General features: G+C 40.6%; 1 protein-coding gene across 1 annotated transcript in view; it reads left to right on the forward strand.

Moving 5' to 3' along the window:
* HAPSTR1 (HUWE1 associated protein modifying stress responses) overlaps positions 1–15,641 on the forward strand; it is a 29,331-nt gene extending 13,690 nt beyond the window's left edge. Inside the window, exon 4 of the mRNA XM_011717507.2 lies at positions 13,233–15,641. Within this exon, the coding sequence (XP_011715809.1) occupies positions 13,233–13,477 (245 nt within the window). The 3' untranslated portion in view covers positions 13,478–15,641. The remainder of the gene's footprint in view (positions 1–13,232) is intronic.
* The last annotated feature ends 590 nt before the right edge of the window (positions 15,642–16,231 follow it).

The following is a 16,231-nucleotide window of genomic DNA, read 5'->3' on the forward strand; positions in this document are numbered from 1 at the left end:
TTGTTGGGTTAGTTCTCATGGGACCTTGGACCTCCCTTGATACCTTTCTTACTTGGTCTGCTATAGATGGTGGGAGAGGATGGATGTAAGATTCGACCTTCTGCCTATCGTCCCGTCCCTCAGGTTCCTTGCGCTTTAAGAGGCGGGCCCAGCAGAGTTCAGCCAGTGGACAGGTGGATCGCTATCTCCCCAGACCAGACCTGTCATAAGAAGGCACTCTTGGCTAGGGGATTTTAGTATTGCTGGAGAAACCCAGGGAATGTAGTCAGTGATAAGTCTGTTGTTGCTTGTTACTCTCTAATACAGACTTCCAAATAGAGCTGGGAGAGTTAACCTGTGTGACAGCATTTAATACTGCTTAAGGAAAGAAAGCAACAGAATAATAAGACTTGCTTGAAACCATGGTGAAAACATGGACCACGCAGATGGCTAAGCAGGTAGAAGTAATTAGGTCATGAATTCTTTTTTTTTTTTTTTTTTTTTTGGAGATGGAGTTTCGCTCTTGTGGCGCGAGCTGGAGTGTAGTGGTGTGATATTGGCTCACCGCAACCTCCGCCTCCGGGTTCAAGCAGTTCTCCTGCCTCAGCCTCCTGAGTAGTTGGGATTACAGGCATGCACCACCACGCCTGGCTAATTTTTTAGAGACAGGGTTTCACCATGTTGGTCAGGCTGGTCTCGAACTCCCAACCTCAGGTGATCCACGCCACCTCGGCCTCCCAAAATGCTGGGATTACAGGCGTGAGCCACTGCGCCTGGCCGTGAGTCTTGTTGACAGTTAACATTTTTGGGCCATAGTACAAGTCATCTAAAACAAAGTAACCTGGTAAGGTACTAAGAAATAGTGGGATATAAAGAAACTTTATTGAAGTTGAATCTTTGAAACTTTAATACCTGTAGAGATTTTGTTCTCTCTGGCAAACTGTAGTTCTTTCCTGAAACCTCAATGTTGTTTTTTCCGTGTTAACGTTTAGGACAATTAAAAACAAAAACATGAATTGCAGGAAAGTTCAGGTTGTATGGATGCAGTACTTAAAACTGCACACTGTTCCTGATAGAGTGGAGTAGTTAGGCTGTCAGAACTTTGGAAGCTTGGGCAAAAATGGGATCTGTTGATACTGAATTAGAGAGTTTCACATCTTTTCCCCTGAAGTTTGGGAAAACAGTTAACTAGAGGTGTACATAGTTTGTTAGATTAATTTTAGTGCATGGTAATATTTGATGCAGTTGTTTCAAGTATTGTGATTTTCTTCCTTTTTTAAGAGGGTTGTGGCTCATTCCATGCTTCTCTTAAGGTATCTTTTTTACTCTATTGTACTGTTACATTTTAGAAGAGAGTTTTAAGAAACATAAAAACCACACTTGTTATCTTAAGGTAGCAGTAGTGTACATAGTAGTAAAAAGGGCAAGCCAGCCTACTCTGCCCTCAAAAAACTGTATCCTCCAACTCCCATGTATTTTCTTACATTGCAAGTGTTCCATCTGTGATTTATTGTTTTCCTGAACTTTGGGAGTTTTAAGTAATGATACAGTTGAAGGGACTGTTTATAATTTTCACATGTTTAAGTTCTGAGGATTTAAAACTTAAATATAAGGTTTTGTGTAGGAAAAAATGATCTTTACCTCCAGTAAATTTCTTATGTAGCACTAATCCAGTACAGATTGGAGACTGAATGCATTCTTACTCTTAGGGTTCATACCTTTAATTCATGGGTTAAAACAGTGTTGTGGTGAAGTAATAGGGCCCCTTGAAAGACTACAGAAATATAAATTATACTGAGTTGTGCTCTACTGGTTTGTGAGAACATCAGTGTATTAAGGAGAATGGTAGTTGAATTTGAATATTTAAAGTAATTTGAATGGTTCTGGTACTAGGGCCATTGTTAACTACTAATGCTGATTAGTGACTTTAACTGGGTGTCCTTATTATCTGATTTGTTTGAAGTGAACACTGTTATGGTGCTCTTTTAAGATGTACTTGGAAACACCATAGTTAGGGTAAATACAATGCCAGAATTCAGTCTTGCATATTAATTGCTTAGCCAAATTCATGAAGTAAAAGGCCAAATTGAAGTTTTTGGAGTTTTGCATTGAGGGTGGGTCCAAATTCATGTGTTTGGAGAGCAAAAGGACATGGGAAAAGAATTGGTATATTGAGGCAGGCTTGAGTTTATAATCAAAGCAAACTCAACGTTCCTCTTCATGTCCTATGTATTTAAGAGAGGACAGTTTTCCCTCAGTTTTTTTTCCCCTTCCTTACCCCATCCCCATGAAATACAGCCCAACTAAACAAACATGTTCTTAATTTAAAGGAATATGGCAGACTTGATGCCTGCTGAATATTTCATGTAGATGGGGTCTCATTCATTGTCACACTCTAAGTCATTACCCTTGTAAGCCTCGGAACCCAGTTTAGTGGGAGAGACTAATGTAAACAGCTTTAATCAAAAGTATATCAATTGGCCAGGTGCTGTGGCTCACACCTGTAATGTCTGCACTTTGGGAGGCCAAGGTGGGTGGATCACTTGAGGTCAGGAGTTTGAGACCACCCTGGCCAACATGGTGAAACTTTCTCTCTATTTAAAGAAAAAAAGGGTATATCAATTTATGGTTATCAAACAGGTTTGTTTGTTTGTTTGTTTTTTTGAGACTGAATCTTGCTCTGTAGCCCAGGCTGAAGTGCAGTAGCGTAATCTCGGCTCACTGCGACTTCCGCCTCCTGGGTTCAAGTGATTCTCATGCCTCAGTCTCCCGAGTAGCTGGGATTACAGGCGCCTGTCACCACGTCCAGCTAATTTTTGTATTTGTAGTAGAGACAGGGGTTTCACCATGTTGGCCAGGCTGGTCTCGAACTCCTGACCTCAGGTGATGTGCCTCAGCCTCACTGCTTGCCCCTAAGTGCTAGGATTGCAGGTGTGAGCCACTGCACCGGCCTCAAATAGTTTTTATCAAAGCTACTTCAATTAGTGGCTAGCAGGGCTTAAAGACTAATGCAGTGCTTTATTTTGACACTTGTCTGCAGCATACTGCTTTTTTTCCTGTGTCCTGTGGGACCTAGTCATTTGTATGTTAGACTCACAGAGGAATTAAAGAGATAAACATGCATGTGCTAAATAGATTTCTGTCTTGCTTTGTTATCCTGTCTTAAAATAACATTATAAATTTCCCAAGAGTTAAATTAATACTAATAACTGGTAACTTGTTTTTATGTAAACAGCATACTTGAGCCCAGAAATCTTCTGGACTGCTTTATGGATCTCTGCCTGCCCTTCTCATTGGTCCTCTGTTCATCCCTTCTCTTCTAGAGCTTCTCCTTACCTTGGCTTCTCTTCTGCCACATTGGCCTGCCTGACCTGTCCTCAGGCCCCATCACTGCCCTAGATTACATTCCCCAGCTCTTCACTTCCAAATCTGGGCCTCTAGTTTAGATCTTCTCTCCTGACTGCCAGATGGCATGTCCCACTGTCCTCCGGTGTATATCTCCAAAGTGTCCCACGGGCATTTGTCTCAGATGAAGTTTCAGATGAAGTTTCATTCTTCTGCCCCAACAGCAGAAGGACTCATTGAGCCATTCAGCACATTATCTATATGGCAGATTCGGTGCTGTCTCTGGAAATACATCAATATACAGCGATTCTTTTTTCTGTTGAGGCAAACATAGATTTGGACAATTTCTATTCAGGTCATGAATGTGGTATGTGGAAGATATTCTGAGAGCAGAAAGGGATGTTTTACAGCACAGCCAGCTGTGTGGTGCTCATGGCAGGCCCTCTGGAGGAGTTGAGCCTGGGCTCTTGGGCTAATGTTTCAGCTCTCACTTCCTTCTGAGCTGTTGTTGCCAGTCCATCTTTCATGAGACCATTGGAATGATCTTTCTGGTCTTGTCACTTCATGGTTTAAAGTTTCCCCGGGGCCTACACAGTGAAGTCCAAATTCAGCATGGTGTATTACAAGACCCTTATGATCCAGTGTTAACCAGGGGTTAGGTATCCTAGCCATACTGTTTATCTCTTGAATACCTCTGTGCTGTTTGACGAGTCCAGCCCCTACGTGTTCATACCTCACTTCTGTGACACCCTTCCTTCAGGTCTCCCAATCTCTGTAGCCTCCCTGAACTATGCATTTGCTCTGCTGCTTGATTTGTTTCTGTGACTGTCCCATTCCCCTCGGCACACATGATAGCATGGACCTTGTCTTGGTTCCTTTTTTTTTTTTTTTTGGCTTTAACAGAACATAGCAAAGAACTTGACATAGATGTATTCTGAGTTTACCACTGGAGTTACCACAGAGGTCTGCTAAGTGAATACAACACAGTGGGGACCCAGAACCTCTAGAAAGGGTTGAGAATTACAGTCCCCAGATAGCTACAATCAGGAAATAATGTAACCTGTTTGCCTAGGGTGCTACATACAACTGAGACTTCCATGGGACCTTCGGGTGATAACCATTAAACCTACTCTTTCAGTGTTTGTTTACTTTGTAAAAGCATCACACTAAGGAGGTTGTTATAATCCTCATACCTACCCTGGGTTATTAACACTGTTGATGAAGAAAGGTTTACTTGGCTAAGATATGGAGCAGTTTAGTAAGTGGTAGAATAGATACTCCAGTCCTGTCTCCAAAATGCATATTTTTTTGAATTAAAAAAATTTTTAGTTTTCAATATATTTCTTATTTTTGACTTTTTATTTTCTGTAGAGTTGGAGTTTCACCTTGTTGTCCAGTCTGGTCTCTATCTCATGGGTGCAGGCCATCCCCCAATCTCGACCTCCCAAAGTGTTGGGAATACTGGCATGAGCCACGGTGCCTGGCCTCAAAATGCACACCCTTAGCCACTATACCCTTATGTTTTTAGATGTGGGATTTTTGTCTACCACATCGTCCCCACTAAGACCTAGGGCTTAGGTGTTGAGGTGGGAAAGATCTTTAGGCTTTTCTTCTCAAAATTAATCAGAAACGATGTGAATTTTATATCTCTTTCTGTGGTTTTCCCTATAAGCAAATCTGGATTAGTAGACTTAAAGGTGAATAAACAACTGTATCCCTGGTTCACTGGTTAGGAAGAGTACATAGTCTTTGTGTATAGGCTATTTTCCTTGGTAACCTTGGGCAACGTGCTCCACCTCTCCAAGCCAGTCTCCTTTGTGAAAGGTGATACAAGATAATACATTAAATGAGAACCCAGGCAGGTTACCTACCCTACCATGACACTGGAAGTATTCTTTGCCTTGAGGAAAGGAGAATTCTGGTTTGTTCCCGGTCCTGTGGGTACCCTCTTTTCCCCTGGGCAATTTTACTATAAAAATAGACCAAGGATCTCAAGGCCCAGTGGCTTTTGCCTTCTGGGATACTTTTTTGCCTCCCTGTTTAGTAAAGGTCACATTTTAAATTGCAGCTAACACGCTGGAGGGGGTCAGATCATTTAGAACTTTGACTTCGTAAATATTACTTGCTAAGATCTTGAGCTTGTCTGATGTTGTTGACCGACTAGTGAAGTTGGTTACATTGTCTTTCTCCTCACTGGAGGGAGAGATTTGGAGTTGCCTTGTCCAACCCAGTGCTATCTCTGGAAAGGGTTGGATTGAAATCTGGGCTCCCTTCATTCTGAGCTGTCATCATGGGGGTTAGGTGAAAAGGGTCCCGAGTAAGAAGATGGCGTGGGTCCTAGGGTGGGGAGCCAGATGCCAAGTCAGACTTCACTCAGTAGCTTTATGCAAAGCCCCACTCTGACTCGTAGCATCTCATAGGTGGTCTCTGCAAGTTGCTGACCCTGATTCAGACTGTTCCATAAAAATCAGACACTTGGTTTAGTTCCCAAACTGATTTTGATGACATTCTTGACTGCAGGGCTTGGAGGTAACCCCACTGGGTCTGAGTTGTTCCTCTGTAAAGTTACACATCATTTCAGACTCAAAGGCCTTTAGCATGCAGGGTCTGGTGTCATAATAGGCACTGATGGGAACCATTACTATCATTGGCTTTTGGCTTTACTCTTCCCAGTTGTGAGTTCCTTTCCTGTTTAAAACAAGTTTTAAAGACAGGGGGACGTGGGCAAGCCCAGGCAGTGTAGCCTTTAATATAAAAATTTCAAAACAAAGGAAAAAAACTTTGTAAATTGTTTTTTTAAAGCAGTGCTTTGTGAGTTACAAGACAGCAGCAGCTCCTCAGTGTTGATTGCCGAGGACTTTTTGGTTTGAAAACTCTGCTTTCTTTGTGAATTTGGTGTTAGGAGTTCTTACTGTTATTCTGCAAGCTTTACTATTGTCCTTTATTTACTGAACACAGTGAATACCAAGCGCTCTGTTTATTAGAGGCTAAGAGTAGGGGCAGGTGATTAAAGAAACAAAAATGCTAATAATCTCCTCAAGGAGTTTCTGGCCTAATAGATTATAGTAGACAGTGTGAAGTGTCTAAACGCAGGGAATCAGATTGAGGCACAGTGTCATCTCCTTGAGAATTAATGGGCTGCATTTCTGGGTTCCTCCCCCTCGCCCTTTTTTTTTTTGCCCAACAGAGTCTTTCTGTGGACTGCATGGAACTTCTTACTCTCCCAAATCATTAAGTTGCTTGATAATATTCTTGGATTTGGAGAAACTGGGTGTAGGGCTCTATGAAAAAATCATTCAAAATCGGGTTTAGGGGTATAAGCTTGGATAGGATGTTTTACAAAGAAGAATGTAAGGCAGATAACTAATTTGTCACATCCAAAATAGAAAACTGCTACCTTTTCCCTAGAAAAGGAAAGCTCATTTTAGGCAGCCTAAACCAGTAAGATTTTCTTTCTCCTCCAAGTGCAGATTTTTGTACCCTTTGTTTGTCAAAACCTTCTTTGGCCCTACACATGCAAGAGTGATAAGGAAGTTACCACATTTTTTTGAGAACAAATCACTCCTGATAAAATTTCTTAGACAATTGATCATTTTAAGAATAAATTTAATTGTGTTTGGCTGTGTCTTGCCCCTTTCATGTCACTCTTCTACCTCTTCCATCACTATAGCTAAATATTTAGAAGTATGTCTTGACAGCAGCACGAATGTTTCGATTAAGTATTTTAAAACTGATGGATGGTATGGCCGGGCGCAGTGGCTCACGCCTGTAATCCCAGCACTTTGGGAGACCCAGGTGGGTGGATCACCTGAGGTCAGGAGTTCGAGACCAGCCTGACCAACATGGAGAAACCCCGTCTATACTAAAAATACAAAAATTAGCCAGGCGTGGTGGCACATGCCTGTAATCCCAGCTACTCAGCAGGCTGAGGCAGGAGAATTGCCTGAACCTGGGAGGCAGAGGTTGCAGTGAGCCGAGATCGCGCCATTGCACTCTAGCCTGGGCAACAAGAGCAAAACTCAGTCTCAAAAAAAACAAAACAAAACAAAACAAAACAACCTGATGGTATAGTACGAAAGAAACATCTTGCAGTTTTCTGTTGTAGAGAATTAATTAGAACCAACCTGTTGGATTATATCTTTCACCTTTCAGAATCCTTCCTTCTCTCTGGAAACCCACACTCCTGCCAGCAGTGTGTGGAACACAGTTGATTCTTAAGGAATGCTTGTTGAATGTTGCAGTCTGCATCTTCTTGAAATAGAACTGTTGATAGCTGTTTAAAAGTAAAATGTGTCTAAAAAACATTTGGAAATTAGATGTAAGAGATTAATGCACCAAAGCAATCTCTTAATTACTTAAAATGAATTATTTCAAAGAATCTTCTTTAATTGAATTTTCTGTGAAGTCTGAAATTTGTAAATTACGCCCCTTTGTTCAAACCAACCCCTGAAAAGAACAGTTAAGGCAATTAAGATACCATTAAAATTTTCAATAAAAAGTTGGCATTTTCTGTGTATTAAGATTAGATGTGCACTTTGGGAGGCCGAGACGGGCGGATCATGAGGTCAGGAGATCGAGACCATCCTGGCTAACACGGTGAAACCCTGTCTCTACTAAAAAATACAAAAAACTAGCCGGGCGAAGTGGCGGGCGCCTGTAGTCCCAGCTACTCGGGAGGCTGAGGCAGGAGAATGGCGTGTACCCGGGAGGCGGAGCTTGCAGTGAGCTGAGATCCGGCCACTGCACTCCAGCCTGGGCGACAGAGCATGACTCCGTCTCAAAAAAAAAAAAAAAGATTAGATGTTAGCTGCTGAAGTTTGTGGAGGTAGGACATAAAGCTTCCAACATCAGTAGTGCAAAATTGTGTTGAACCCGCAGTAACATTTTGTTGAACATTTTTTTCATTGCAGTGGAAAGGGCCAAGTAGCATGCCTCAAAGACAGGTTACTCGGCCTGGTGCTTGTTTAATTCATTCAAGTTTAATTTTCTCACTGATTTTATGATTAATTTCTTGGAAAATTTGAAAGTTTTCAATAAGTAAATGAGTATCTTGTTATCCCACTATATAGAGATTAACTGCAGTTCAATGTTTGGTGCATTTTCTTTTAGTCTCTTTTTCAATGTATAAATATTAAAATTATTTCATAGTTGAGATCATACTGCATATATGATACTGTATCTTGCTTTTTTCATTTTAACGTCGTGAGCAATTTTCCCATGACATTAAAAACTGTCTTTGAAAAATGGAAAGCATTTGGGGCTGTCAGCGTAACTGAAAATGTTTTCTTGGTGTGACACATGTATCTTTGTATTGGTTTGATTTAGTGTGCTTTATTTCAATAAAAATTCAGTATTACAATTTACAGATTGGGGTGGGGAGTGGTATCTACTTCAAATTACCGAAATCTTCCTAGTAGAATTCCTTTTTAAATGTTTGAACTCCCCTGGTACATCTTAAACACGACATTGACACTGCAAGTGCTTGGATGTCCTGGCACCTCAGAACACAACTTTGTGCAAAAGGAGTGCTGTGCATCTGAATAGTGCAATTCATTTCCAATGCAAGAATGCCAGTTTCTTAGGGCCCCTGGTCAGGATATTACCCACTTTGTTTAAGTTGTGATTTCAAATCCCATTTTCTATGGGAGATAACACTGGTGGAACAGATCTGCAGAGGGCCCTGCACCTGCGCTGGTGGATCAACGGTGTCTTCTCACCTCCCAGGGCTAGCTGCCTTACCTTCCCTCATGTGGTTTAAGTGGCTGGGAAGCAGATAGACAGTGTAGATGAAGTCCTGGGCCACTGGCTGCTGGAGTGAGGCAGTGAGATGGCTGGACTGGCATTTGTTCTTTCTCTGCCTGTATGTGACCTCTAACTATGTGCCTGGAAACTGAATTACATGTAATTAATGCTGCAAACAGGATTTTCTTACTGCCTAAGCATGAACTTGGTGTGAAAATAATAGTTAATGATTTACCATGTAACTTGGATTCTTATAACCTGGACTGTAAATTTGTTTTAGCTCCAGTGGGAGTTTTCCTTTTCAAAGTGTGATGAAACCATCCTCATCTTTTCCACCCCTGGACTAATCATTTAAAATGGATACGGAAACTTTAAAACTGCTGAGTTTATCTTGTGTTAAGCAATTAAGACTTCTCTGTCTAATCATGCTACTTGTTCTGCTTTTGTCAATTGATACTCCCGTAGCCCTTTTGAAAAAGTATGTTTTTGGTAGAAATTAAGTTGTATGCCCTCAGGACGTACGACTTGGTTTTGTTTTTTTTTTGTTGTTGTTTTTTTTTTTAGTTCTGAAGCATGTTTAGATTTTTCTGTACTTGTATAGGTCTGATTATGTGGCTTAGCTAAGGTTTCCTAAAGCATCTTCTAGTAGCTGTCATTGGTTTGTAAAATAAAATTTGGGCTGTCAAAATGCACCTTTTTTGGTTGTTAATCTTAATTATTTTTGACCTTTGTGAAAAGTCTTTTTGGGAAGATTAGGTAGGGAAACTTTGAAAATATTTTCACTGCTATGAGAGTCAGTCATAGATCATATTGCACATTACAGTTATCAGGCTAAACACCCAGGTCATACACCCAGTAGAAAAAGTTGATTTCCCAGAAACTGCTGGAATTTTCAGATTGACCAAATTGATGTTTAACACGTCTTCTTTTTCATGAAGAATGGCAATTGAAACAATAAGGAACATTTGCTTGAAATCCCTAGTCCACTTCTGATACAGTGTTTTGAGCCTTCCATATTTGTTGTTAGGTATTAAACATGCTGCCATGGGACTCCTATGTTAACAACGGCATTGGGGTGGGGTTTGTTGAATTCTTTTTGTCATTTGAAATGACAAAGGGGATCTTGATTTTAATTATTGAAATAGCCCAGTTTATTGCTGAATGTGCCCATATTTTGCCATTATATCTTTTGGATTATGAAACAAGTATGAAAGGTTATCTTTGAAGAACGTGGGCACCTTGTAATACGTTACAGGCTGAGACTAGGATATAAGAAGGCATGGCTCTCCCCTCAAGTTTAGTCTTGCTGTAGAACTTTAAAAAAGCCAACAATGGGGATAATTGAGTTTTAAACTTGATGGCAGTGATTTAAGTGAAGAGAACCACCTGAGTTTATTTCCTGGTGTTGGAGAGGTGAATAAACATCAACAGCTGAGCCTTGGATTTCAGTGGATTTCAACATGAGAGGGTAGGACTTTGAGGTATTATTCTTTTTCAGAATTCAATGAATGTTATGTGCCAGGCACTGTGTTAAGGTCATTAGATGGAGATGAAAAGATATTTTCTATAGGAAGAGGTGGTTGGTTGTACCATGCTATAGAAAAATAGCTCAAGATGTTTTTTGTGGTTTGTTTTGTTTTTTAAAAACAAGCTTGTGCCGGTTGAGGAAGAGGAAGTGAAGTTCCTTTTTGATGGTGTTGAGTTTGAGATGTCCAGTAGGCAGTTAGAAATCTGGGAAGGCCCTTGAGCTCATTAGTCCAGTTTTGGTTAACGTGTGGGTAAGGTAGGGGTTGAGGATATCACCCAGGGTGACACCAGCCTTTCAGGAACAGAAAGGACCCCCCCCACCAAGGCGACTGAGGAGGGAGCGGAGAGTTTCAATTTCAAGGAGGAGGAAAGAGGAGCCAGTAGGAGAACCAGGAAAGGAGCCTCAGAAGAGAGTGCTGGGGAATAGATGGGCTCACTCAGGGAGTGACAGACATTGGCAAATGTTGAAAGAGGTAGTTGCAGGCCTCACTATTTCAGAGAGCTGCAAATTGCATGATGTTGGTAGTGGGGATTCGGTCTAAGGGTGAAGTGAAGAGGTCAGGAAGGGAAGGGAGAGAAACTGTTCAAAGAGATGAGGTCTAAGAGGCAGGCTGACCCTAGGACCAACCTGCAGCCACCTTTTTTTGCTAAAATACTCTAGGCTTGGAAAAGGATCAGAATGGGATCCTAGGAATATAGATTACTTTTGAGTGAGAGTCCCAGCTCTTGTTTACTACCTGTTGACCTTGGGTGAATTACTTTTAAACTTGGATTTTCATCTGCAGAATGGAGATATTATAGGTATCATAGGAAGTAATTGACATAGTACCTGATGCAGGAAGTACTCTCACGTTAATGCTTTTATTTTTTAATAGGTGCTAGCCTTGGAAAGGTTGAGCGGCCAAAGAGGGACAGTTTGATTTTCTCTGACCACCAGCGGGAAGGGAGGATGCGTCTTCTGCAGGAAGAGCAGCCAGGGGATTGGTTGGATTAGTGCAGAAAGGAATAGGGGGGCATCTAGAGTTCGGAGTTGAGCACCTCAGAAGGGAGGTGTGGCCCGGAGGACATTGTCAGCATGTGCGATGATAGTGAGAGGCCATGGTTTTGAGAACATTCACAGAATATTTGGTGGAGAAAAACATCAAGGGGAATGATTTGATGTGATAGGAGGCAGAGACTCTTTTTTTCAACTTAAAGTTCAAATTTAAACTACATATTTATGGAATTCATGATTAGAAAGAATTGGGCCCCTGTCAAACGAAACCTCTAAGCTTACTTGAAAATCTAAGATGTAAGTCCTATTATTTGAAAATTGATTATACTAAATTGTGTTATAAATTTAGTCAAGCAATAACAGATCCCTAGGTGAGGCGAGAATAGTGGAAGGGGAAATTCCTAAGGCAGATCACTGCCAATGACGGTAGGTTTTTAAAAATGCAACTGTGGTTCACGTTTCCTGGCCTGACTTGTACTTTCACAGGTTTATCCTGAACATTTAGGAGTGGAATGTAAGTTTGGCTCCTTAACTGTGTATGAGTTTAAGGAAAGGAATGAGTATCCATGAGTGCTGGGTATATTCTGGATTCAGTAAAGTAACTTTCTTTTGCTTTTGAGGTGGAGTTTTGCTCTTGTCACCCAGGCTGGAGTGCAGTCTCACTTCATTGCAACCACCGCCTCCCGGGTTCAAGCGATTCTCCTTCTCAGCTTCCAGAGTAGCTGGGATTACAGGCACCTGCCACCACGCCCGGCTAATTTTTGTATTAGTAGAGACGGGGTTTCACCATGTTGGTCAGGCTGGTCATGAACTCCTGACCTCAAACGATCTGCCGGCCTCGGCCTCCCAAAGTGCTGAGATTACAGGTGTGAGCCACCACGCCCAGCCCTGGATTCAGTAACTCTTAATGTTGAAAACAAAGCAGCAGGATTCTTCACAACCTCTCCCCTGCCTCCTCCTCTGAAGGATTAGAGAGGATCATGATTGAGGCTGTCCTGAAGGATATCTACCAAATACATTCCAGACCTTAGGTGATCACATAACCCGATTTGTCCAGGGCAGACTGACTGTGTACCTGGTGTCCCAGTAGAAGTTTTAACAGTTACTCTTTTCGGGCTCAACAGTAATACTGTTTTGGATGATAAATTATGTGATCACCTTATCTAGAGGGGATGTTGGAACAAGCCCGCCCAGGCCTGGAAGTGATTTCTGGCTCTCCTGAATACTTCACACACATACACACTCATCAGAGGGGTCTGTTGGAATGGTAACTTCGGGTAACCAAAAATGTCTTGTCTTTAAAGCAAATGCTCCTGTCCTTATCTGTAAATTGTGTGCGGTACCTACCTCATAGATGGGAGAATTTCATGAGATATTTGTACACTTAGCATGGTGGTTGACACATAGTAACTTTTAGTAATTGGTAGTTACCAATATTGTAGATATTGGTAGTATTACCAATAAGATATATGTCAAGACCACATGGTATGTTTTTCCAGAATAAAACTTAATTGCTTGCCAGTAATCCCTTATAAAGAAAATAGGCAGACATGCTTTGACATTGTGACAACATGGAAAGTAAGTGGGTTGCTTTCAAAAGGGTTAAATAATTGAGCAACTCTAAAACCTTTTTTCTTCTTCCTAGGTCTTAGTGGTGCAATGGCTAGTATAAGCGTGCGTTCGAGTACCCCAGGCTCTCCTACACATGTAAGCAGTGGATCGAATGCTAGTCGAAGGAGAAATGGACTCCATGATGTCGATTTGAACACTTTCATATCAGAAGAAATGGCACTCCACTTGGACAATGGTGGAACTAGAAAGCGTACCTCAGCCCAGTGTGGCGATGTCATTACAGACTCACCAACCCATAAACGCAACAGAATGATCTAAACTGCAAACATTTTCACACCCACCATGCTGCTTGAAAGCCACTTGATCCTCAACATATACTATAATTGCAAAGGAAACATGAGGCCATCTTCCCTTGTTCACTGTTTAAGACAAGTGAATTCTATAGTGGTTGCCATAAAAGGAAGTTCTAGGTATTTATAGTAGATGCCTCTTGTAATTATGGCTTTCTTAAAACTATAATCCTAGCAGAGGACATCAGATACTGTGTAGTCGTTAGCAAGATCATCATAGGCAAACATATATCCGTTCCAAGGCTAAAAGTGACCTTAACTGTATTTATTCTCAAAGGGAAAGGAAATATCAGATGTTTATTTGGTTATAGAATGCTTTTTTTTGGGGGGGGGGGTCCATTTCCTGCTGTGTTGAGTATTTTGCTTCAACAGTATTGCCAGGTTCCTAAAATTGTCTAAAAACATGATTTGGCTTCCATTTTTGCAGTTGCACTGTACCGTGCACCTGGTTTCTATATAGTAACAGTGTGCAATTCTAATTATTGGACTGTGCCCTGTTTTTAGTTTTCAAAGCAGTTTCTAATTCTGGTGATTGTGTGATGTAAAGAGGTGCTATGATGGTCATGCAATTAATACTTAATATTGAATCAATGCACAGAGCTTTATTGGATTCACTTTGTGTGTGTTAGTGCTCTAAAGTAGCAATATTAATATTAAACTGCCCCCAGATTAACCCTGTAGGCCTAAAGTACTCAGTTTTAAGACAAACACTACTTCCCATGCGGGGTACTTTCCTTGTGGTAAATGTAAACATGTAGACTGCATTCGAGGTGACCTAAAGTAGAGAGGTCATGAACTTTGAGAATGGGCTTCCTTTTTGGTTCAGTATTAGAGGGAGAGGGAGATGGATGGTGGGGTAGGTTTTCTAGTCTATCATTTTACATTTTTCATGGAGGCCCTGCTTAGTGCAGTTTCCATTGGAGTGGGTGGAAGATGATAAAGCTCTCTTTTATCTACTAATAATGTGATTGCAACTTAAAATAGCAAAACCCAACTCTTCCCTGTTCCTCCAATCCCTCTCCTAAAAAGTTCAGTTTGGAATCTCATTCTGGAAAAGATGGAATCGCATGGAGATTCTCTAGCTGTTAGGTAGACCTAAATAAAAGTTCTCAATAGATTCCTCTTTTGAGTAAATAGAAGACCTCTTGTAGCTACAATGTTTTAGAGCATGTTTCATCTTCATTTTTAATATCCTGAACTGAATGATAGTGTTTTTTTAGATGAAGAACTGATGTCAGCCTGCCAGGTACTGTAATTTATTCTATCATATTATTATATTATATATCAAGTAGGACAGTGAAAAATGTTTCCTTGCAAACTTGTAGTCCAGTATCAGTTACTTCTATTTTTATCCTTAAAAGACCATTGCAAATCAGTGTAAGGGTTTTTCCAGTAATTACTCACAGCACTTTTTTAAAGTTTGCAATTTCTTCAGCCATTTAATAATATCTTTCTGTGAAGAAACTTTGCTGAGTTAACCATAAATATTCATTCATTGACTGGGTGGGATGTGAATGGAATGTTAGAAATGTGTGAATTGAAGTTCTTGTATTCATTATAGATGTAGCCCTTATTTAAAAAAGTGAATTCCATACTAAAACTAGGAATGAAAGTGAGATATTTCTAAATTTTTGCAAAAGTGGATCATTTTTTGTTGACTATAATAGCAGGAAGAATTATAGCAATCTGTCATTTTACCTGAAACAGACAAGCCTATGTATTATGAATACTTTCAAGCTTCCCTTTGGAATATACAAGACATGCATTTGGAGTTACCTTTGTTTCTCTATCGTTGTAAATTTAGATTCTGGAATTGGGGTTTGGTCATGCAATGTGTTGCTCACAACTGGCCAGAGCTCCTATTCCTAGAAGGATTTTGAGATGGAGGAACACATATTTAATTCCCCTTTATGCCTTGGTTCTCGTTCCTCCTTCCAAGTTGGATAACAATTTTTTGGTTGTTTTGTTTAAGTTGGTGCTCTGAAGCTTAATCTCAGTACCCTTTACTCTGAATTGTCAAATTTTGATAAAACATGTGCCATTTTTCTTTGGTAAAAGAAAGCAGGTCTTAATGTCTGCCAGAACACAATTTATATGCCTTATTGGCTTCATTAAACTTTTACAAAACTTTAGCATTTGTTACTTTTTTCCATTGCATTTACTTTCAAATGCACCTAAAGCATTTGTCACCCAGTTGCAGCTTTTCCCTTCTCTGTCCCATTGCTCTCTCCTGTTCCCCCACGCACAGAATAAACATGAAGCTCACCGGTAGACGCGTAATGATTTCTCTTAGGAAAACTTCTGACAGCTAGATTTTTGAAATGTGTCCCTGTGCTAGTTTAGATGCAAAACAAATCACGGAAGATTGCATACCTGTGTGGTACTTTAAAAACAAGTTGACTTTTTCAGTTTCTTGAACAGTTAAGGGTGGATTTAAAAACGAAACAGTTTAGTTTGAACAGAACCTCTCTTCGTCTTAAGCCAGATTCTCTGATTCTTTTAGACATCATAGCTCCTTAGTTCTGCTCATGTCGCCCTAACTTGGCATGGGCAGGTTGCAGTTCATCCTTAGACTGCAGCGTTCTGAGCATGGCTGAAATATTATAATGTTTAATATTTTATAGAACAAAATTAATGGAAAGCATTTGGCTGAATCTAAAGACCTGCAGTCAGATTCTTCAATGTGGTTTACCCAACTGGAGTAGTGATACACACCTTAATC

The sequence above is a fragment of the Macaca nemestrina genome, chromosome 18 (assembly GCF_043159975.1).
Source record: "Macaca nemestrina isolate mMacNem1 chromosome 18, mMacNem.hap1, whole genome shotgun sequence".
Lineage (NCBI taxonomy): Eukaryota > Metazoa > Chordata > Mammalia > Primates > Cercopithecidae > Macaca > Macaca nemestrina.